Here is a 22,202-nt window from a genome sequence, read left to right as displayed (position 1 = left end):
AGAGTGCTCTTTCTAATCTTCCAGTTCCTTGTCACTGACTTTTTAGTAGATATGGATGAGTGTTGCTGTCTTTAAGCCTTCCTAAATTAACATGCTTCCAACTCTCCTTCCTTTAATTTCAATTGTTTGCTAGATTGGTTTTTTTTTTGTCCTTTGTTCTTTCTTTTTGATCCCTGCCATTATCCCATTTATTTTGGATTTCATACTTCAGCAGCAAAACCAAGTGCAGTGTCTCCAGATGATATAAATATAGGCAATTCTCTCTGCTTTCTAGAGTCTTCTTAAATGAAGCAATTTATAATTGCTATACTGTATATCTCCAAGATATTTTAGTTGAAGTTTATTGACTACATCTGGAATCAGCAACCATTTCATGCAAAATAGTGACTGAAACATTGATTTAATAGAGGTAGGATAAAAATGTCTACAAGTTAGCTTCTTTTTTGCCAACAGTTCTACAGATTACTGTGGCTTTCTCCCCAAATGTTTTTTTGGATGTGCCTTTTCTTAAAAAAAAAAAGTTTATCTGTCTAGCATGCTCAGCATTCTTGATAAGTTGGTCCTCTCTAGTTTTGGTATACGATATGCTTTGTGGAAAAATGGAAGGACATTTATTTCACGTTTCACTTTTAATGACATGATTTACATTGCCCTTGTAAAACAGTGGTGGCCTTCTACTGGATACTCAGTTCTTGGTATTCCTACTTTGTAATAACCTCAGATAGCTGGGATGAGAAATATGTCTGCTTAAAGAGTTGCTAGTAACTCGAATAAATACTACTGGATTTGATGAAGTAGAGATGTGACTCGACATAAGGGGACTTCATATATTTGTTCATTAATGTGTACTGAAACCACAGCCTTGAGAGCAGAGACAATTCTAGTTAGACAATTAGAAATGTACCAAGGGAGTCTACCTCCCTCCAGGCTATGGACAGGCACAAAATAGTTTTGGATAATTACTGTCGCCACCTCTAAGAGACAAAGCAGGCTTTCTCTCAGTCTCAACACAAGACTCCTTTCCATCTTTTTCTCTTCCTTTAAATTCTCTGTAAGCAAAATCTACCACTGAATCAGGAAATAATCTGCCTCCCTGATCATCTGTTTCAGTTGAAGACTTTCTGCCTTTATACTAGGTTTGCTAACATTATTTTCTGTTGGAAAAGTTCACACCTTTGCATTCTTTTTCTCTTCAGCATAAGTTACATTTTAAAAATTGATCCATTTATCAGATTTGGGGACATGACACCTCATTTTCAGGAATAAGATTATTTTGGTTCTATCATGCTTGCCAATAACTTCATTTGATTGTCAGTAGTGCTTTGGTCATATAAAGATTGACCTTGAATGATGAAGTTTGTGGTTATTTAGTGTAAGAACATAAGAATAGCCAAGGTTCACTTTAGTTCAGCGTTTTGTCTTACAGTGTAGTCAACTGAGTAATTCTTTGGGTGTGTATGTATACACATTTGTGTGTATTTCTTTCTCCCTCCCTCCCTCCCTCCCTCCCTCCCTGCCCTCCCTCCTCAGATGGCATACACTCTATTTAAGAACTTCTTTGGCACATTGCTGGCACTTCAGACTGAGTGAGAAATGTGGATTAAGTACATTGCTCTAAGAACCTATACTTATTGTTCCATTTTTGTTGATTTTAATTTAATCCCATGCTGATCCTACCACCCCAATGTTTTTAATAGGCAACAGCTTCGAGAGTCAATCTGTAAAGAGGTTGCATGCCTATTGGTTGCTTTCACTTTATCACACTGACATAAATGCTTCTAAGTCCTCGCTTTATAACCCTAATTGGGACAAAACTCCATCGCTGAGCAATGTGGTTGTTAAATGAAGTATCAGGTGACAGTTTGGTGTAGTGATGGCAGTTCCAGCAAGACTCCATGCAGTTATTAGACGAGGACCCATTTTTACTCCACACCCAACCCATTGTTGGAAGAAGCATCCACCTAACTCCCGCCATCTCTACCCATTTGACCACCTGCCTACCCACTGCCCCCAGCTTCCCCTGCCACTCAGTACTGTGTTGAGAATCAGTGTTGAGAATCAGTCAGTGCCATTGTTAACCGACACAGAATGAATGGATGTTACTTGTAGTTCAGTAGGCAAGTGCCCGATTGACCTTGATCCTATCTTCAAATAGATCTATTCCCTACCCTGCACTCCTTAAGCTGCCTGCTTGAACTGATGAGGCAAGAAATGTGCTTGAGGGATTAGTGCCATCTGGATAGATTGGTATAAAAATTGTGGTGGAGGAAGAGGGATAATTAATGAGCTATATTAAAAGAAACCAGCTCTAATACAGAGCAGTTAAAATGTCAGAGCAGTTTAGTTAATATTTGTTTAAGCTACAGTGAAAATTGAATGATTCACATTCAGAGAATGGATATATATTCTGTTAATCTTTTGGCCCTAAGTAATAGTCCCAAGGCATATGATATAATAACCTAAGCACAGCTAGACTGTGTAGCTGGGTGAAGAATGCTTACAAATTTACCCGTCTATGTTATGGAAGGAAAATAACTGGAACATAAAGAGTTGGCAGATGTGAATTCTAAAAACATATTGCAGATTTCATACAGAAAGACTGCTATTGTGACTGTGGTTAAAGCACCCAGTTAACATAAGGCACACTGGCTTGTGTGTCTTCCATTACACCCCTAGGTCTCTGGAATGATCTTTACCCTTGTGCACTGTACATGTGCACCCTTCCGAGCAAATAACCATCAACTGACAGACAGTTTGTCCTGTTGTCTTCTAGTTTTCCATCCACGATGTAACTAATCTAAATTCTGCATTAGAAAGATGGGTCTGAAGCGCTGCAGTGGCAAAATCATGCGAGGGGGGTGGGATGGAAATTGGAGGGCAGGAGCTGCCTGTTTCTCTGTTGGTACTATGCTGTCAAAAGCCATATCATTTTAACCTCATATTACTGCAAAGAAATAGTGATAATAGAGTTAAAAAGATTTTTAAAGAGAAAAAGTTGTTGCTTAATTGGGCTTTTCTTACCTGTTAATAGAATTACACACACACACACACACACACACACACACACACACACACACACACACACACAATTTATATATTACATATATGAAAGCTAATTTAGGGTAAATGTCTCCAGAAGAATTCTCTTCATGTTTCATTCTTCCCAAGATGAAAAAAATGTACTTTGCAGTTCAAGTTTTTAACCATACTTTTCCTGGCAAATGCTCTTGGGTGTAGGTCCTGTTTTTTGAAGATAGGGAGATGAGGTCCTGAATTGGGATTAACCAGGCAAACTTGGATTTACTTAACAAAGAATAAAGAAAAAGTATAGCATGAGTCTTTTGTTTGATCTGTTGTTATTATATTTACAGTTTTATTCTGTTGTATCCTTCTCAAAATCCTTGGACTGGGGTGTGCTATAAAAAAATAAGTGCATAATAAAATACAGAAAGGGCAATATGCCCCAATTTGTTTTGCTTTTCCATTTTTAAAAATTATTTCCATCCTGATTGAGCTGGAATCTTTTTTTAATTGTGGACTTGGACAGACTATTGGATAAATATTTATGGTCAAATTTGAGGTTATGCTAAGCACATGGTAGACCTGGACTGCTTTTCTTCTAATTCCAAAGAATCAACAGAACCTTCACAATATGACTTTATGTATTTTCCTGTCAGCAGTAGCCAAAAATATAGAGGAGGAACACATATTGTGGTGACTGTAAGACTATTGACAATAGTAAAGCTGCCTATTTGCCAATTCATAGGAATGTCATGCAGACTCTTAGGAAACGGGATGGGTTTGTTGCAATGACATTTTTTTATTTAAATCATGGATCACAGATCTGTTTTGATAACATATCTTTCATTCTAACCGCTGGACAAATTAAAGGATCTTATTATCTCTTTTATTGCAATTTGCATTGAGGCCAGATGCAGGTGTTACAATGATTCATTTTTAATTATGCCAGTATGATTACAAGCCAACCTTGCATCTCTTTGAGGAAGATGGGCACTACACAAATGTGAACAATAAATAAATGAAAGGCACTGGTGACTTTCTGTAAATTCTCTTTCTTAAGTGCAGATAATTTTTGACTTACAATTGAGTCAAAAATTTATGTTGTTAAATGAGACATTTGTTAAGTAACATTTGCCCCATTCTACAACCTTCATTGCCACAGTTGTTAAATGAATCATTGCAGTTGTTAAGTTAGCAAAACAATTGTTAAGTGAATCTGGCTTCCCCGTTGACTTTGCTGGTCAGAAGATTGCAAAAGTTGATCACATGATCCTGGGACACTGCAACTATCATACAGTAGTGGCCAAAATTGTGGAAACCTTCTGGGAAAAGTGTATTTGATGACTAATAACAACTTTTTTTAGTAGTACCATAAAATTATATATCAAGAATGTAATGCAATACAGTTTGTTCAATCATCTGTATTCTATGAAACGTTATAGCCAAATAATCAGAAAAGGGAAGCACAACTTGCTTAGGTTGATATCAGGTAGCTTTCCTTCATCTGATTTCAGCCAATGAGCATCAGTGTTTAGAAAGCCAATCAGTTGTCATCTTGCTTTGGCAATGAACCAATCAGATCACAGTAGGATTCAGTTATTTATGTCATGTATTGAATCTGAGAGGAGGACATTTGTTAGTGTGTTATGTGATTGCTATCAAGTTGGTGGTTTTTTTTTGTGTTCTTCCATTTAGTGAGCTTGTAGAACGCAATAAAATTAAAGTAATTGTGCAAAGAGTTGTCTGGTCACCCAGAAAGCGATGTAAAATAGTATTATTAAGTGAACAAGGCCTCAGTTATAAAGAAATTAGAAGAAAAATTGGTGGAAACTTAACCAAAAGTGGCATTCCTAACTTTGGTTTGAAACCAAAGTTTGAAATTGTTTAAAAAGTATATCAATATTTCCAGTTAAATAACAAGTGAATGGTTGACTTTTTAAGGTTGATATTTTGTTCTTAATTAAAACACATACTTCTCCCTGTTTGTTTCTTGTCTACATTTTTTGTACTCAGAGGTGACAACTACTTATCGCACACCACTCTATGGCCGGCCATCATGGTGGGGAGAGGATGATGCCAACAATAAACTGGATTCAACAGGTGAAAGAAGGCCAGAAGAACAATATTCAGGTCAGTATAGCTTATCTCCCATTTAGCAGCAAAGTCATGTCTATCATAAATAAGCTTTAGGATCCAGCCCTTCCATACTTAGTATCTCTATCTTGCCCTTATTTATTAAGATACTCCTGTCTTGCATTAGGATTTACATGTGCATTTATTAGGAAGGAAGGATTGCAGAGAAGCCCATCCCTTCAAAGCAACATGAGAATGTGGGCCCATGGGGTGCCTTGACCTCTGCTTACATGAGTGAGGTGTCCATGCTCTTAACCCTCAATAAATGTTGTATGCAGTTCCTACCAGCAAAACACTGCCTTTTTGCATGCAGCATAAAAACCCAACCCCAACCCCTTGTCTTTAAAGCAGAAAACGGAGATGGTGTTGGAGAAGTAAGGCATAGAAAGGATCAGTATTCCAAAGGGAAGGCAGTGTGTGAAAGGAGCAAGAGTAGGCACAAAGGCAACCACTGCTACAAGGTGAATCTTAGTATTTCTAACTGGTGCTGTCTTGGCTGGATGAATTATGGTACATTTTGCTTTCTAAAAAGTGTTTGAAAACTTCCCAAGGTAGCAGAAAATGGCTGTCCAGGTAGTAACAGATACTAAGCAGTTAGATCATGTGATATACATAACTCATCAGCTACAATTCTTGCCAGTGTATTTCCCATCCTAATTCAAAGTGTTGCTGTTTATCCCAAAGGTGCTTTTTCGGGAGGCACCTGGACTTTCTTTGTTTTTCTTTGAAGTTGTTTTGCTTCTGAACTGAAGAAGCTTCTTGGATGAGAAGTGAAATGTCTTCAAGGAAAAACAAAGAAAATCCAGTTGCCTCTTGAAAAAGCACCTTTGGGACAACCATGACCTGTATGACTGAGAATCTCCATAACAGTGCTGGGTTGCAGGCGGGTACGCCCTGGTACGGGCATACTGGAGCTTGCCCGGATCCTAGGTACCGTTCTGGTACGGTGCTCCAGAAGGCCCACCCACCAACCCGCAATCCTTACCTGTCTTTAAAGTCTTTGGCGCTTACACACACGGCGCATACAGCCGCTGTGCGACGCGACGCTGAGCAGCTGGAGCATCATGGAGGCGTTGCTGGAAAGTATGCCGCATGCACGTGCTGCGCGCGTCCATGTGGACAATGCCAGGCCCATTCCAACCGTACCAGTTGGAACGGGATCCATAACCCACCACTGCTCCATAAACATTGGCCTTCTAACCTTTAAGTATTTATGGACCAAGATAGATTGCCTTAATCCATATTGATATATATGTTTATCCACTGAGACCCTCTCTTAGCTGCCAATCTGTGAAAAAGAGTAGAGTAGCAGGAACAAGGCTTGCATCCTTTTCATGCTCCTGGAACTCAGGATCAGCTGGGTATGCAGGGATCTCTCGTTACAGTCTTTCAAAAGAGCCCCAAAGGAACTTTTTTAAAAAAAGTAGTTTCTCCTGATAGTTTTCTAGGTCTGCTTGTTGGAATTTGACATGATGTGATTCATTTTAATATTTGTCTTGGATTGGTTTGTTGTTTGACCTGCATTACTTGTTACGTTATTAAGTTATTAAATTGTGAAATTGCTGACATTTTATGGGTGTTAAACTTAACTGAGAGCCGCTTTCCTCCTCCTATAGACAAAACAAAAGACTTAGTCCAACTCGAAGAAGAAATCAATGGTAACATCAGTGGCTACAGAGAATCTCAAGGCGAGACTGTCTACGCATTCCGTAGGGAACCCAGCTACTTCGAAATCCCAACAAAAGAGTTCCACCAGCCAGTAAAAACTCCAGAGGTGCAAGTCCATGAGATCCCCACCAAAGATGTCGATGTGGCAGTGATACCTGTTGTGCAGAGCCATGCCTCTTTTACCATTGAGTTTGATGATTGCACTCCAGGTAAAATGAAGATAAAAGACCACGTCACTAAATTTTCCCTCAGGCAGAGACGGAACCTCAGCAAGGACGCTGGCCACGTGGAAGTTATCTCCGCAGAGAATAAAGTGGCTGACTGGCTGGTGCATAATGATCCAAGCCTCATAAGAAGGCAGTCTCCCGGAGATGATGTATATAGTACAAAAAGTGACCTCCCTGTTCATGTGAAGACTCTGAAAGGTAAAACCTCTCACTAAAGGAATTGATGCTCTATGCTTTGTTTGTTACATGTAAAGATAAAAATAAAACAATAAAATTCAGAGCCAGGGAAATTTTGGAATTAAAGATATAGAGAAGGAGCACCATGTAGAAATCCAGACAAAATAGGTTCAAACTTCTTTTCCCTTTCTGAGAAAGGGTAGCATGAGAAGTTCTGCAGGCCTTGTTTCATTGTAAAGTTTCCAAGCATGCTTTGGAACATGGTTTGAAGATATAATCATGGAATTTGTTCAAATAATCTGAACAGGAAAGCATAGGAAACTACACATGGATTCCTGCATTGTAGGGAATTTCTAGTAAAAATGTCAATAAGGTGTTTCTTGGGTTTAATATATATTTCATATCAGTTGACTTATCTCTTTAAAGTAATATGTTTGTTGTAAGGAAGTGGCTTTTCAGGTCATAATTTCAAATAGTTACATCAAAAAAGACCTACTTTTTTAAAGTAAAAAACAACAACAACAATGGTTTAAAATTCCTAGTGCTTTGTAAATGTAATTGGTAGCCCTTAATAGACAAATATATATATACACTAAACTCTCCTGTTTTGTCTTTTGATAACATACAATCGGGTGAAACGGTGTGTTACAGGGCAGCAATTTTTGAATCAATGTATCTCAAATGGACTCCCTTAAATAATATGTCTCAAATCCCATTGGACTGAACTTTGATAAAGTTGTGGCCACTTCAGTACTGACATGCCACCACAGTCACCTGTGGTCATGTCATCATTTCTAACGTCCCTGAGTGCTTTTCACAAGGAGAGTCAGTGGGGAAGCCTAAAGACAGTTGAAGGTTGCTGTCACTCCCACTGATTTTTTTGGTCTGCCCATGGTAACTCTCTTTATCTGTTTAGGTAAGGAAATTTATCTGAAATGAGGACCCAATAGGTCCTGGGTTGTCTAATGCTATCTAAAGGGAGGGGCAAGGGGACATTACTGACGTAGTGACATAGAAAGGAATCATGCCTTATCGTAGAACAATCTGATCTGTGTTCCAATTCTTTAGGTAACAGACATGAAGATGGAACCCAAAGTGACTCAGAGGACCAAGTAGCACCTAAGCCAGAGAAAGAGACAGTTAGCAATGAGCAAATGATAGAGCAAGCCAAACTCCAGCGCCAAATTCGACGTGATCCCCAGGAAATGCTCCACAACCAGCAGGCCTTTGTCATTGAGTTCTTTGATGATGACGTGCCCCGGAAGAAAAGATCACAGTCTTTCACACACAGTGGCCATTCTACCCAAAATGAGGTCGATCCCACCCTGAAGACAAAAGTTGAAAAACGCAAAATTACAGTGCCTGCTGAGAAACCAGTAAGTTCCATGCCCTCCCAACATCCACCTGCAGCAGGGACCAAAGGGCCAAGCAATAATCCATTCACCACTCCAAGAGCAGGCTCCTTCAGGAGGGAGAAGGCAGATGAGCGGATCAGCCCTTCCCCATCCTCCACATCACGAACACCTGTAAAAAGTTACGGGAGTGTTGGAAGGAAATCAAAATTAGCTCAAGAGTTTGCTGCTGAATGTTTAAGAGAAAGCGTTCAAGCGACTCAGCCCAACATTGAAAAGCCCCCTCCTGCGCCAACACCACTAAGCTCACGGACAGTGATTGTCCCAACAGCACCAGAAACAATTCCTCCACCAATTGCTGATCCTAAAGTGGCCAAAGCTAAGAAACAGGAAGAGGAAGATAGTTTGAGTGAAACAGGCACATACACTATTGAAACTGAATCACAGGATAAAGAAGTAGAAGAAGCTCGAAAAATGATTGATCAGGTAAGTTCATATTTCTTAGAAACAAAAGGAACTAGTGCATTTTTGCCATTTGGAGATTGGTAACCAAAACTTTGGGGCAAGAATAGTAAGGCCTGGTACATCCACTAAAATGCTGCTGACCAACTAAATTAATAGGATTGATAGCCTTTCCTTGGCTCCCTCTTGCATTTGCTCATGAGTTTACTTACTTTTGCTCTGCATTAAATATGGCAAATTCTAAACTAGTTTTCTTTTCATCATTGGTTTGATAGCGGCCAAACCCTTCTTTGATGAAAACCCAGATTAACCTTGCGCAACTAAAACTATTGCAAAAGTCACCCTTAAGTAAGGCATTCATGGAGAAGAGCCAAAGGATTTGGGTATGTGAGAGCCAAGGAGTTGGGATAATACAAACCCTGTGGCTGAACCTGACTGAAAATGTCATGTCTGCACTGGAAGAAAAAATTGCAGTAGCTAAGTCTTAATTCTCATGTATAGCAGGGGAGTTGACAAGCTTGCCTTATCAGGGAAATGGGTGGCAAATAAATTCAATTATTAAAAAAATAATTGCATGTAGAAAGAGAAAGGGTATTGGGGCTGTATTGTTTTACATGCAATATTCGAAAGAACTGGATTTCTATTTTTCTTAGCTAAGCTTATGCAGCTTGTAACCTTCTAGTCAAATGTGGCTGGTGAAGCATCTTGACTGCTACCTGCTGGTAGTCAAAAGATACAATGCTGTGTTACTAATCTCACTTCTGTTAGGAAATAATGCAGATTTTAGAACAAACCAGGTTTAAAAAACGTGAGAGAGTGCTTAGAAACAGGGCACTCAACCAAGCTGCAATTGGTAGACAAATAGGCTTAGATCCTGTTTCATTTCCATGCAATTAACTACTTTCCCAGGAATTCAGCTATGAAGAGAATTTGGTATAGTAGTTATAGTAAGTTAAAACTACGTAGGAACTGGGAGATTAGGCCTCTCTTTGGCATGAAAGCCTAGTCAGTGACTCTCTCAGTCTAATCCAACCCCCAAAGTTGTTGTATGGAAGGTGGGATCCTTTTGCATGCTGCCTTGAGCTGTACTAAATAAGGACAGGAGGTTGTAATTACAACAGCTGTCTCCCACTCAGGGAAGTGTCTAACTTTCCTGAGATACAAACCATTGCCAAGCAAGAGACTTCATTTCCCCTCATCATCCCCACCTGATAATGTTATCTAATATAGGAATGACATTTACAACTATGAAATACGGCTAACAATGCAACAGGCTAACTTGAAATTACACACATTCTCTGCTATGTGTGTGTATTCTTATGGCTTGTTCAAGGAACCCTGTGAACTATTACAACAGTTTTGTCTCTGGGGTTTGATAAACCTGCCCTTGCATGAACTGCATGAACACCTGCACGCTGGTTGATAATTACAGTCTAGGTAGGCATGCATAATAATTGATAGCTGTATCAATTTGGAATGCATTTCCCTATTTGTCCTAAAGTCTAAACTAATACTTCCTTATACAAAAGTAGATAAAATATGGTTAAAAAAAGATGTGAAAGGAGAAGCACCCTGATCATCCCCAGTAATTTAAATTGCAGTACCGCTTTCATATCCTCAAGCATCTCAGCCTGTGGATTGACAGGGGTGGACTTGGAAGTTCAAAATATCAGGAAGGCAAAGTTTGCCTTTCCCAGTTTTTACGTGGTGACATATTTCTCTGATTCATCCCATATTAGACTAATAATTGCAAGAGTAACATCCTTGTCACCTGATAGCTGACTGATTGAACCTCATTTGCTTGCTTCTGGCCTCCCAGATCTTGATTTTTTTCATGCCGAGATGAAAAAAAATCTGTAAGAAAGTGACTCTCAACCTGTTAACTCAGAACTGAAGATGAATCAGTATGAGGATGTTAAGTGGGGGGGATTTGTTTTTCTCGTCACCAGGTTTTTGGTGTTTTGGAGTCTCCTGAATTTTCCAGAACTTCTTCAACCTTCAGGCCAGTTATAAAAGGTGAAAAAGAAGAATTAGGGCACAATCACTTGTTTGGAGAAAACGGCTCAGCTCCAAAGGTGACGATGATGCAGGTCATTGCGTCCAAAGTAGCAAGTGGTCATCATGGAGATATACCGGTACAGTGGATATGTATAAATAATATTTATCTTCTTGTTCACCTGCACACTTGACTTGAATGTTTAAGTAAATAGAACTGCAATTAATGCATTTTTAAAAGAATGTTTTCCTTTTGATGTAATTTATGGTATTCAAAAGTTTGGATTTACGGTATTTTTCGGTCTATAAGATACACTCCCCCCCCCACCTCCCCAAAGTGGGTGGAAATGTCTGTGTATCTCATAGAGCAAATATTGTGACGGTGGGAGGGGGTTGGTGTCACTGCTGCCGCCGTTTGCCTCCAGGAAATGCTGGAGCCTTCGCTGCCGAGCAGATGATTGGCAGTTGAATCGGCCTCCCGGAATACCGCCGATCAGCTATTCTAGGCAGCGGCAATCTGGGAGGCTGATCCAACCGCCAATCAGCTACTCAACAACAAAGGCTCCAGCGTTCCCAGCAGAGGTAGCACACATGGAGGAGGCAGCAATGGCAGCGTTTCCAGTCAGGAAAAACCTGAAAGGACAGCATTGGGAACTGTAGAACAAGGGAGTCAAACTCGCGGTGTCACATTGTTGTCACAACTTTCTCCTCCTTCACTAAACCGGGATGGGCGTGGCCAGCACGTGATGCATCCGGCCCATGGGCCATGAATTTGACACTCCTGCTGTAGAGGAATTGAAGAGGAATTTTTTTCCCCATTGAAGCTTCCATTGATCCCTCACTTTCCTTCAAAACTCAGATCTCAATCCATCTCTGTGCTTCAGCAAAGCAGTTACTTATGAATATCCAGCTATGATGGAATTTTAAAATGCCACACTAAACTTTGGACGATCTTGTTTTAACCATGTCACATCTTTCATCTTTTGCAGGTGTCATCTTCAGTCCAAAGCAGCCAAAAATGGATTTCAAGATGGGCAAGCCTTGCAGATAGCTACCCGGGCTCAGGTTCTGCCCCTGGAGCTGTGGAAGCCGAGCAGGGTCCCCACTGTCAGGTTAGCACAGGTACGTAAAGCAACTGATATCATTCTAGCATTTCAAAGGATTTTAACTGTATAAAATCACCTTGTTTCTGTACCCATTTTCCATTGTTTTAAATTTAGGTTTATATTCCAAACTTAAAATTCCTAAACTGGTTAATTTTGCTGGTAAGAATTCCTTTATATAGGTGGCAATATCAAACTTTGTGATACTTGAAGAACTTTCCCCATATCCAAATGTGAGTAGCTTCTGTTTTGGAATTCAAATTGGCTAGTAATGAAAATCTTTCAGTATTGAAGTGATATAATCAAAAGTAAATTGCAGGTGTGCTTTGTATCAATGTAAACTTTTCAACTCAAGGTTTATTAGTTTAAATTTATAGGCTGTCTATCTATCATTGACTTTGGTTGTCTTAACAAGAATTAGCATATACTACATTGCAATATTTTAGATAGAACGTAGATAATTTAGAAATGGACACAGCTGACACACTAAATTAAATGAAGTTTTCCGTGTCATTTGACAATCCTTTGACAGCATATGGTGAGTTGTTGCATTCCAATATAATTTGGGATCCCTACTGACAACAAAATCTCCATCCTTTCTTGATACAATATCAGGTTATTCACCTCTGCCATCTCACCATCTCATTTAGGCAATATTAAAGAGTATCAATCAGTCATTTGGAGTTAGATTTTATAAAATAGTAGAGATGAATGTCACTATTAACATTTCACTCCAGAGGACCCTTCCCAATGACACTACATAAAAACAGGACAGAAAACTGTGGAACTTCACAGGTCCAATATCTGTGGGTTCACTCGCTTCATACTATTTGGACACAAACTAATAGGAAAGATTGGAGATGTTGCAATTGACTTCAAGCCTCAGTTCCTTCAAGTTGTTCAGAAAAATGCCATAACCAATGGTATTATACGTTGACTTGAAATTTAACAGACTCCATTTGATGACGTTTAAAACTTAAGCTTAAAAATATTGTATCCTACAATTTGAGCTTGATGAAATAGCCTGTTCATGCTGCCATATTTTACTCATGTCAAAAAATTTCTGGAAAAGGGAGAGATGAAATGCCTTCAAAGTACACATTTTAAAGCAGAGTTTAGTTGTTCTCCATGCATCAAAACACTAAATACGTAAACAGGTTTTCTATGTTAATTTCCTTCTTTCATGCCTTTTCTTCTCCCATGGAATGTAATTGAATTTATTTATGAAGCTTTCTGGAATAATTTAGAATTCTAGAAAATCAGTTCTAAAATCTTGGCAAGAAACTTCATGGAGAGAAAAAGCATGTTTCAGTAGTATTTTTCTCTATAGAGCCGTGATGGTGATCCTATGGCATGCGTTCCAGAAGTGGCACACAGAGCCATCTCTCCGGGCATGTTGCTCTTCTGGATTCCGGGATACACATGTGCACCAGCCAGTTGGTCTTCATGCTCGCATGTGTGTCAGAAACTGGAAGACCAGATGACTGCCGCGCATGTGCACACCAGAAACCAGTAGCTCAGGGAACTGCTCTTCTGGTTTCCGGTGCTCCCGCATGTGCGTGCCGGGGAGCTGCTCTTCTGGTTTTGGGTGTTCCCTCCGTGCGCGCTTCTGTTTCAGCACTCAGTGCTGAAAAGATTCACCAACATTGCTATTGGGACAAAGCTAAGAACACAAAAAAGACAAAGACGACACAAAGCTGTCTTATCTTTGAATACAACAGGACATCTTAATTTTTGAGTTTAATGACTGTCTCCCTATCGTTCTCAGAAAAGGATTCCAGTCCCAGAATGGGAGAGTCTGAGATTTCAGTGGCATCACGGACCAGACGACTTCTTCCTCAACTCCCTCCAGGTGAAAAATTGGAAAGTCCAACACCGGCTATTTTAATTTGTCACGAGATCTTTCCTGAAGTTTCCCAAAGGAACTTTAGTAATGATTCCAGGGAAGAAATATATGTGGATTCTGACACTCGATTGTTAACTCAGGAAGATTTGGATCCAGATAGCCTTAGTGATACCAGCAAATCTGATGATGGTATCAACTTGGAAAAAGGTAGGAAAAGCCAAGATGGCACCAAAACATCTGAACAGAGTCGAATAAGGGCTGAAAGTGCAAAGTCTAGAAGCTCTCAGTGTCCTATGCCAAGACTTTCAGGCTTGAGAGCACTAAGTGATCCCCTGTCAGCATCTTTTTATATAGATGATGAGGCAGAAGAGATTGGGGTTCCTTCAAAGCTTCCTTCAAGCATACCTCCTCATCCTCCTGAAATAGACAAAGAAGAACCTCCTTTCAAGTATGGAAAGACAGCTGCCAAAGGAATGAACAATACATGTCTTTACTCAAATGGGAAAATGGTTATGTCATTACACCAGGGACTACCAGAACAACAAGCTGTAGCCACAAAAGAAATTTCATCTTTTGTTAGACAAGAGAGTTTTACCAAAGAGAAGTCAAGCAGCAACATTCCTCAAAACAGGCTACCGCATATCTCAAGCCACCCTCTACTTAAAGATCTTGAGGTCACACGAGCAAATCGTATGGACTATAATCCTGAGACCCATCTCCTTCTTAAAGACACTGAAACTGCCCTAGCAGCCTTGGAAGCCAAAATTCTTTGCCAAACTCACCAGCTCGATGCTCCTGAAAATCCTCCTGGGCATTTAGAAGACTCTCTATCTGGAGAGTCGGATGTGGACACAGCCAGCACGGTCAGCTTGGTAAGTGGTAAAAATCTGCCAAGTCACCCACCAAAGCAAAAATCAGTGTCACCTTTACAGAAAGAGAGGTCGTCGTCCACGCCGTCTGGCCAAGAGCAAAATATTCAAGCTAGTGCACGCGACAGGCTTTCAGAAAAACGGAAAGCAATCCCACCCGAGACTGGGAGCAAAGGTGAAAATGCAAGGCGTTTTCAAGTGAAACACAGCGCAGGAACAAGTGGGTCTCAGGATTATACAGATGATGAGAGAAGTAGCAGCCTCCCGTATTTGCCTCCGAGTGAAATAGCCTCTTCTGATCAGGAACAGCTCCCCTCAAGGCCTCTTTCTAGAAAGAAGCCTTTCTCACAGTCAACCAAAGAAGATCACAACAAGGTAACCACAACGGTGCAAAAGATTCAACAAGTTCTTACCAGGTCAAATAGTCTATCGACCCCAAGGCCCACGAGAGCCTCCAAACTTCGCCGAGCCCGATTGGGAGATACCTCAGACAACGAGAGTGCTGACACGGAGAAAACGGCAGCACACCCTGAGGGAACCACAGCATCTTCCAAGCAACCGGTAGAGGCCAAGAAGCTCTCAAGGCTTGACATTCTTGCCATGCCAAGGAAACGGGCAGGATCTTTCACAGTGCCAAGTGACTCTGAAAGTGCCCCATCAAAGCCAACCTTTTCTGGGCGCAGTGCAGAGTCGTACTATTCTACCCGAAAACCGCTTGTGTCAGAAGCTAAAAATGCTGTTAAGAAAACAGCAGCAGTGGTAGCTGCTTCCAAGCAATCTTTCAGCAGGACACGTTCTAGCAGTGTGAAATATGCCTCTACCTCCAGTGAGTAATTGGGTCTTTGCACTTTTTTTTCTTTATAATTATGATTTTCCAACACAAATCGCCTAAGTTATGCAAAGGATAACAGAGATGTCTCTAACCCATGTCATAATATAATCCTGCCTCATATTTTTACTTTTTGTATTTGAATAATCAACCAGAATTCCTTTCTTATTTGTTTATTTCAAATCTCAAAGGCTATTGCAATGCAACTGTCATGTTCAAAGTCATTGTGTCTCCATCCTGCATGTCCAGTCTCTTATAATTTTCATCTGGATAGCTCCTTAGATAAGGCACAATGTTCTGCTTATGGCTAGGAAAAAAATGGGTTGCATTTCCTCAATATCCTTCTTTTGAATTTTCTATGGCTCCTCAAAGTGCCAAAACTGCATATTTCTTACATTAAGCAATTTATGGGGAATCATAAATCACCCTCCAGTATCTTCTAAATTAGAATTCTAGATTATACTGGCAAAATCGATGTGATATAAGTCACTTAGTAATGAGACCGGCAGCACATAAATTTAATAAATCATAAAACAACAACTGTATAGGTTCAAATGGCAAAGCAGCTATAATTGACATGGTCTCCTCTGTAGAGGATTATATTCACAGAAAACACAATTTGTCAGTGTAGTCCATTTTCATCAGATATGCACACGTAGTTCAAGTCACATCAGTGTAGGATGAGGTAAGAGTAACAGAGTTGGAAGGGACCTTGGAGGTCATCTAGTCCAACCCCGTGCTCATGCAGGAGACCTGTACTAGGGATTCAAACTGCCAAACTGCCGACCTTTCTGATGGACAAGCTCAGTGTCTTAGCCACTGAATTTCTTAGCCACTACGCTCTCCAGATATTTTGGATTGCATCTCCCACGATTTTGGCCAGTAGCAATAATGTCTGGAACCAATAGGAGTTGACATCTAAAAGTTTTGAAGACAAACTTCCTGCCAAACTGCATTATTTTACTAACCAACTCCTGTGTTTTTTATTTAGCACTGGGAGAAACAGAGTGTAAGAAATGACTATAACTTGGTGTTTCCCCAGGGAATGAGTTTGGAATATGCAGAACTATTTATTTATAAGGAATTTCAGTTTATCTCTTGTGAATATTTAAGGCAAGCGTTCAAATGAATTAAAGCCTTTCAATGGCACCACATATAAAGGGACTACATAAATAATAGTGCATGGACAGTAAGGACCCAAAGTTACGGATCATGTATTTTGGGGCAAAGCTGCTTATTTCACTTCAATCTTAATTTTGCCCACTCTTTCTTTCAAATGAATTGGTTTTTGTCTTCTAGTGTTTTGCAGCAATGGCTAACAAGTTTCAGTGTAGAAGTTAAGATTGGGAGTCCACACCAATCACTACATGACTAATATTTCTACCCTAACTAATGTCCTGTAGGTTGTGGACTTTCTACTTCTCCTGCATTGACTCTAGTTTGTAGAAGGGCAGTTCTACAAGTGTTTCAACATTCAGTCTTGACTAATAACCTATATAACATGGTTTCATCTCTTGTGAATTCATTTACACAAATAAGCATAGATAACTTTAAACCCAGTGTTGTTTTAGGTAAAAGAACCTCACACAGCAGTTCTGAATCATTACTTTCCAAAAACAGATTGGAGTGCAGTCCAACAGTTCAGGAAGTTGCAGATAGTCCTCGATTTATAACCATTTGTTTAGTGACTGAAGATGCAGCAGCACTGTAAAAATGACCATTTTTCACGCTTACAAGCATTGCAGCAGCCCCATGGTCATGTGATCAAGATTTGGATGCTTGGCAACTAGCATGTTTTTTGACAATTGCAGTGTCCTGGTATCATGTGATCACCTTTAGTGACCTTCTGACAAGCAAAGTCAGTGGGGAAGCCAGATTCACTTAATAACTGTGTTACTAACTTAACAACTGCAGTGATTTACTGTGGGAAGAAATGAGTTTTGCCCCATAAAGTGGGGCAAAACTCACTTAACAACTGCCTTGCTTAAGCAATAGAAATTTGGGGCTCAATTGTCGTATGTCAAGGACTGCACAGTTCAAGAGAGCTGTTACAACAGAAAAAAAAATCAATGGATTAGTCCTTCAGTAAATGCAACCAGTAAATGCAACCAGGGACATCTGATTTCGGCAGGCCTTTGCCTTTAACTCTTCATCATTATGTACAGCGTGAAGGCCACACACAGCCCCACAGATTTAATCTCTTGTTTATAACATGTTACCCTTTTTGCAGAGTTTTCTTTTTCACTCACTGCCTGTTTACGCAATCAGTAATGCTGAAGTAATTAATTCCCCATTGTTTGTTAACAAGTCTTAATTGCTGGATTAAACAAAAAGTTGAAGTCATTTGCAGGTTTCTGTTCTTTGCGGAGATAAATAGCCATGTAGTAACAGCCTGTGTCTGTTGGCTTGAGCGTTTAGTTTAGTAGAGATTGGAGATCAGGGTAAATTCTATAATTCAAGAATAAAAGCTCCTTTGAAAGGCTTGATTTTCATTTCTGGCATCTCAGAAAATGAACACTTAAGATCCCTCTCTAGCAGTTGGAAAATTGTGGTAAGTTAATGTAGATAGTGTCTAAAACAAGCTAGATTTGTTAGCTATTGGGTAGTTTTCTGGGTTTCAGCATATAATATGGTGTTGTAAACTGCAGAGTCACTCAATAGTGAGATGGGTGGCATATAAATTTAATAAATATAAACAAGGCAATTCAGAATCAAATGGGTCATTCCATAGCAAAAGGGGAAAAAAATGTCTTACTTAAAATAAAGGCTTTGGCTCCCTGGCTTTCTTCTAAATTTTCTTTGCTGCCATGCTGTCACAGCCAATATGAAGTGTAGAATGCAGACTTAGATTATTTTCAGGTCCAGTCTAAAGTGTTGAATTTTTGCTTTCTTTTTCTTTTTGCAGTTTCTATAGTCAACAGTTTAGCTGTTAACATACTGCTGAGAGGATTGAACCATTGTTTTATTAAAATTATCATCTCCATCTTCAAACCTCTTATAAGCAGCTTTGGAAAGTTTGGAAACCACTGAATAAAAAAATAGCAATGCCGAATTGAATACCAATTTAAGTAACTTGGTAGTATGAGGGGGTCTAGTATAAGGAGTGGGGTTTGCTTCTTACCAGCACTGATGATGTTACCTAGATTGGGTAATGAAACGTCTGCAAGAAAACAAACAATCTCAGAGAGCACCAAGGACCCCTCATTTCAACCCTGAGCTACAAATATTCTCCTTTATTGGAACCTGTAGTATTCCTGACTGTGTAAACAAGACAAACATTTCTGCTTTTCCTGCTGGCCTTAGAGCTGCTTACTTGTACTTGGAAATGGAGCCATCTGAAATTAATGATTCCTAAGGTGAATACATGGAAAACTAACTTGCCTAATTGACTCTCTTGGGGCCTTTCGTGCACATTGAGATCAAAAACCCATGCCACGTGAGGAAAAATCCTACCGTGTCAAAGTTTATGGTTATATGTATATCTACCTTGCCAAATATTTTTTGTTCATTGATAATGATTAATTTAACTTATGACAACAGACAGATGGGAGATGACCATTTTACCACACATTTCATCACACACTTGTGCTTGATCTGATGAATTATTCCTACTGCTTGAGAGGTTGTTATAAATTGGTTCTTAACCATATAGGAAGAATTGCTTCTCCCTGGTTGTCTGCCTGTAGCTCTATTCAAGTGTTGGCTATAAGAAACTAACAAATGTAGAACATGGGTCGGTGTGAAACAGCTCATCCCTAATATTATGTGCCCATCTAAGTCTACCCATAATCTTTGCACATTAGATAAAACTGCAGAAAGGAAATCGACTAAAGGTTCCTGAACAACAGGAATTGGCAACATTAAATTTGATGGAACCACAAAATTAGAAATATACTGTAAAAGATAGCTGATCTCAGAAGATCATTAAATTTCTGGTGATTTTGTATTTTTTTCATATTTTTCAAGACTTCAGGCAAGGCGTTTGGTGTTCTGATCTAAAATCTTTTGAGGTGGTATAGTACATGGAAATTCTACTAGAAATCTCTAGTGAAATTTGAAATGAAATTTGAAGATTTTGTGCAGTTTGGAGCATTGTTTTATTTTTTCAGTGCTTGGGTCATTGCAGTGAAGCCAGGCCTTGTCTTACCCGATTGAGGGGCTGGGGAAAGGGATCCAGTTGAGCATGTGATCAGCTCAGCTTCCAAATTGAATAATATCTCTTCACTGGGGAGCATGTTTTATCAAGCAATGATGAAAACATTAGCAAGTGGCCACCAGACAATTGGAAATAAAGCGTATGACAGATGTGTGATAAGTGTGTGATAATTGGGTCATCTACATCCATTCCAGCTAAAGTGCAAGCTATTTGATTTTCACCTATTAAAAATCTCTTCCATCTCATGCTATGCACATAAGTTTTCTTACTCCTCCTTTTCTTGGGCTGATTGCATTTGTGTTATGGCTTTTTTGAAGTCTTGTCTTTACTTTTCTTCAATTTTTTCTTCCTTACCACCATCTGAAAACCAATTCATTTTATATAAGCTTCGAGGCGGCGGCATCAGGGCTCAGATTATACTTCCACTTCCGAGGAGGAGTATGGCTCAAATCACAGTTCCCCTAAACACAAACGCTCCCATGCCTCAACAGCCACCCAGACTCCCAGGACCCGCAGCTCCGGGTTGAATAAACAGAAGCATAGCAGCAGCCGAGAGATGGAAGATGAAGAATATGGTGAACAGGATCCCTACAGTTTCATTGTGCAGACTGCAGAGATAGCAGAAATAGCCAGGTGAGACACAGTTTGGCAATACTTCGAGCAACAGACCAAACAGTTGAAGTGGGCACAGGTGAGAAAAAATCACATTGAGTCCAAAGAGAAACTACCCGTGTTTTCCCGAAAATAAGACCAGGTCTTGTTTTCTTTTGGGCCCCAAAATAAGCACTAGGCTTTATTTTCAGGGGTGTCTTATTCCCTCCCCCAGGTACAGTAGGCCCACTTCTACTTGCTTGCGGTGGGGCAGAGGCCACGTTGTGCGCCAGTGCCACTCCTGCAAGGCAGGGTGGTGTTGGAGCTGCCCCACGTACCCTGCACCAGCTTACCTCAAGCCCCCTCAGCCAGGCCATACATGCCCCGACACTGCCTTGCCTTGTGACCATGGCACCAATAGGCCACTCAGCCTCCTGCTCTGTTATGGCTGCGATCAAGCAGGAGTGGGCCAGTGGCCATGTGGGCTTCTTCTGCACATGCCTGGTGGTGCTGCCACCCCAAGGCAATTGTCAAGAGCATGGATGGCCTGAAGTAAGCTGGTGCGGGGCGCATGGAGCAGCTCCACCGCTATCCTGCCTTGTCTTGTAGCTGTGGCACCGCGAGCAACCAAATGGAATGGGTGGCTGGTCAGCTATGCAGGCTCTTAAGTAGGGTTTATTTTGGGGGGGAAGGTAGGGCTTATATTAGGTGCATGCATAAAACGTGCTAGGTCTTATTTTCAGGATAGGTCTTATTTTCAGGGAAACAGTAGTCTGGTATTAAGTGAACCAATATGGTGGGTATGTTGTACAGTGATTTTACAACACTTTTTAGCACTTGTTTTAGTGGTGCCTCATGTTTCCTACCATTCACAGCACAAGCTTGTCATAACTGAGAACTGGTTCATGTTACCGTGCATATAAAAAAATAATAGGAAAAAGAAATTGTGCTTTTCCATTCAACTGCTGCTTCAGCCCCCTGTGCATCTCCAACCCAAGAATGGATGCCTGTGTTTTTGGCAACTCTTGGGACCTCCACAGATTGGATTGGTTGAAGATCAGCAGCGCACATTCTTTTGTTTGTATTTTCAGGTGTGGGACTTGTAAAACTGTAATATAGGCTCTATAATAGACAATCTTTAGTCCTGCCACTTTTTATCTGCAGCCATTACTCTTTCCAGCTTCAAAAGCTGTTAAGTTTTTACCTCCTTCGATATGGTTCAGTTTAGGAAAATGCAAATGTACTGTATCTAATTAGCAGTTTAAAATAGGAAGTTGAAATGGTTATGTGGCAGGTAATACGACTATTGGGAAAAGCTGGAAAACCTCAAAGCCATTGCTTTTACTTCAGCAGTTGATTGGGAAAATGGTCTCCTACTAGCTCAATGGTCAACTAAAGGTCTCTTGTTCTGTTGGTCCCATTTCCCTGCTGGACTATAGGACAGACCCGTGCTTCAAATCTGAAAGCCTGAAAGTGACAATACTAAGTTGGATATATCAACTTTAGGTTCAAGATATAACTGTTTTCTAAATACTTTGTAATTTTTGATGTTTTATGGCATGGTTGCATACTCAACCCCAATTTGACTCATTAGATCACAGTGTAATAAAGATTTTGGGCCTTTTCCATTGCCATTCTGGCTGAGGTTGGTGAGAATGAAAACCTGGAAGGCATTTGTTGTCTCTCCTTTATAGTAATTTTCTTCAGCACATAAGTACATATCTTCAATAAAACTTTCTTTTTATGACCCTGTAATCCCTTAATTCGGGGTAG

At 40.1% G+C, this 22,202-nt stretch overlaps 1 protein-coding gene across 4 annotated transcripts in view; it reads left to right on the top strand.

Annotated features, from left to right (window-relative positions):
- The window catches only part of CEP170B (centrosomal protein 170B), an 81,115-nt gene that overhangs the window by 44,736 nt on the left and 14,177 nt on the right, over nucleotides 1–22,202 (top strand). For 3 of the 4 annotated variants that reach the window (XM_032235055.1, XM_032235068.1, XM_032235046.1), the window contains exons 7-13: nucleotides 5,035–5,151; nucleotides 6,771–7,247; nucleotides 8,295–9,064; nucleotides 10,990–11,175; nucleotides 12,025–12,157; nucleotides 13,907–15,679; nucleotides 20,225–20,471. In XM_032235055.1, the coding sequence (XP_032090946.1) occupies nucleotides 5,035–5,151; nucleotides 6,771–7,247; nucleotides 8,295–9,064; nucleotides 10,990–11,175; nucleotides 12,025–12,157; nucleotides 13,907–15,679; nucleotides 20,225–20,471 (3,703 nt within the window). The remainder of the gene's footprint in view (nucleotides 1–5,034; nucleotides 5,152–6,770; nucleotides 7,248–8,294; nucleotides 9,065–10,989; nucleotides 11,176–12,024; nucleotides 12,158–13,906; nucleotides 15,680–20,224; nucleotides 20,472–22,202) is intronic. The other variant, XM_032235062.1, reaches the window with a different exon arrangement.

The sequence above is a fragment of the Thamnophis elegans genome, chromosome 1, assembly GCF_009769535.1.
Source record: "Thamnophis elegans isolate rThaEle1 chromosome 1, rThaEle1.pri, whole genome shotgun sequence".
Classification (NCBI taxonomy): Eukaryota; Metazoa; Chordata; class Lepidosauria; order Squamata; family Colubridae; genus Thamnophis; species Thamnophis elegans.
The sequence above is the reverse complement of the archived record's forward strand: the minus strand, read 5'-3'. Positions and strand labels throughout refer to the sequence as shown.